Source organism: Aureococcus anophagefferens (genome assembly GCF_000186865.1).
Source record: "Aureococcus anophagefferens unplaced genomic scaffold AURANscaffold_336, whole genome shotgun sequence".
In the NCBI taxonomy this organism is placed as follows: domain Eukaryota; class Pelagophyceae; order Pelagomonadales; family Pelagomonadaceae; genus Aureococcus; species Aureococcus anophagefferens.
In genome coordinates this window covers 1-1,822 of record NW_008705863.1, presented here as the reverse complement: position 1 = coordinate 1,822, position 1,822 = coordinate 1, and the positions used below count along the sequence as shown (strand labels likewise).

The window sequence follows — 1,822 nt, the reverse complement described above, 5'->3', positions numbered from 1 at the left end:
TCGAGCCGACGCACGCGCACAGCAGCCACACAATCGCAACTCGATTACCGTCATTATTCATTGCCACTGAGAGGCAATCAACGACCTTGAACTGCATCGAGACCTTGAACTGCATCGATATAGGCGAGGTCCAATCGCCTCCCGCAGCCGCCAGCGTCGCGAGGTCCAATCGCCTCCCGCAGCCGCCAGCGTCGCGCGCCTCCTCGAGGTGCACAAAAAGTTCCAAAAATGTCGAAGCGCCGCAATGCGAACGGCCAGATGCGGCGCGAGGACTACGAGGCGCAGGAGCGGGCCGACGACGACCCGCGCGCGCACGAAGTCGTTGACGCCGCAGCAGGCGAAGTCGTCGCCCTTGAAGACCGCCTTCTCGACGACGCGGGGCGTCCGCTTGAGGAACGGCGGGAACGCCGTGTCGCCGCGCACCTCGAAGGGCAGCGCCGCGACGACGGCCTTGAGCGCCGCCTCGAAGCGCGGCTTCGCGCGCGCGGCGTCCCGGTAGAGCTCGTCGAGGCGCGCGCCGCCGCCGCGCTGGGGCCGCGCGGCCGCGCCGGGGCACTCGAGCGCGGCCACGGACGCGCGGAACGCGGCGAGGCCCGCCGCGTCGTTGTTCGCGATGAAGTCGAAGACGGAGTTGTACACTTTCTCGAAGTCCTCGTTGCCCGCGCGGACGACGTCGCGGAGCCGCCGCGCGACGCCCTTCTCGCGCGCGCGCGACGCGATGACCGGTCGGAGGCGCGCGGCGAGCTCGTCGCTCAGCCGCGCGAGCGCCGCCGCGTCCGCGGACGGGTCCGCGAGCGCCGCGCGCTCGGCCGCCTCGAGCTCGGGCCCGTCGGCGATCGCCGCGACGTCGTCGACCATCGCGAGCGGCGTGAAGTCGCGCAGCACGGCCGGCAGGCCCGTCATGTCGCTGCCGTCGCCCTTGAGCGCGGCGAGCTCCTCGCGCAGCCCAGCGATCTCCGCGTCCTTGCGCGCGACGACCTCGTCCTTGGCGAGCGTCAGCAGCTGGGGCAGCGTGCGCTTCTCGCGCGTGTCGAGCTTCGTGCCGCCGAGCACAGCGTGCCACTCCGCTTCCGTCCGCGTCTCCGAGCTTTGGAGCAGGGACCCCGCCGAGCCCATACTTCATGCGTTTCACCTCAATTGCATCAAGCCGGGCTTTGCTCCGCCAGTGGCGCCGGCGGCGCCCCTGCGTGCGCGGCGGGGTGGTCGATTAAATTGCAGGAAAACGGCGTTCCCCGGCCGTCACACCCACGTCGCGCCCAAAACCAAGGGGCGTATCCAACGCCATCGATGGTGACGCGCTTCGCTGGCACGGACTTGTACGCCGCGGCAGCCCCGCGGAGACGAGGCCCGCGCGGTGGAGTAACCCGGAGTACAGTATCCCCCATAGAAATCCGGACTATACTTTTAGGAGTACAGGGGAGTAGGGAGTACAGAACGAAGAGTACGATAAGATAGTTGAGAAGTAGGGAGGCGTCGGGGCAGATCCTGGCAGAACAGGATCGCAGAATCGGAGCACGTCCCAGATGCGCCATCATCGCGGAGACGACAGCAAATTTCGTTTGAGAGTATCGAATTCGCTCTGGGTAATAGCCCGGGCCGTCAGGAGATCATTCAGTTCCGAAATCTTTGCGATCAAGTTCCCAGTATTGCCCCTCGGAGTCGCAGGAGGTGCATGGTGCATCTGAGGCATGGATTGATGGGGCATGGAATGCATGGGATGATGGTACATGGGCATTGGAGTCAAAGGCGCATGCATTGGAGCTCCAGTGAAGAATTGATTGGAATTTGAGATGATGCTCGGATTAGCGTACGGAGGCATATA

General features: G+C 65.7%; 1 protein-coding gene across 1 annotated transcript in view; it reads right to left on the bottom strand.

Moving 5' to 3' along the window:
- The window catches only part of AURANDRAFT_68743 (hypothetical protein), a gene marked incomplete at both ends in the record, with an annotated part of 2,402 nt that extends 1,286 nt beyond the window's left edge, over nt 1-1,116 (bottom strand). Inside the window, one exon of the mRNA XM_009044466.1 lies at nt 274-1,116. Within this exon, the coding sequence (XP_009042714.1) occupies nt 274-1,116 (843 nt within the window). The remainder of the gene's footprint in view (nt 1-273) is intronic.
- Nucleotides 1,117-1,822: the final 706 nt, after the last annotated feature.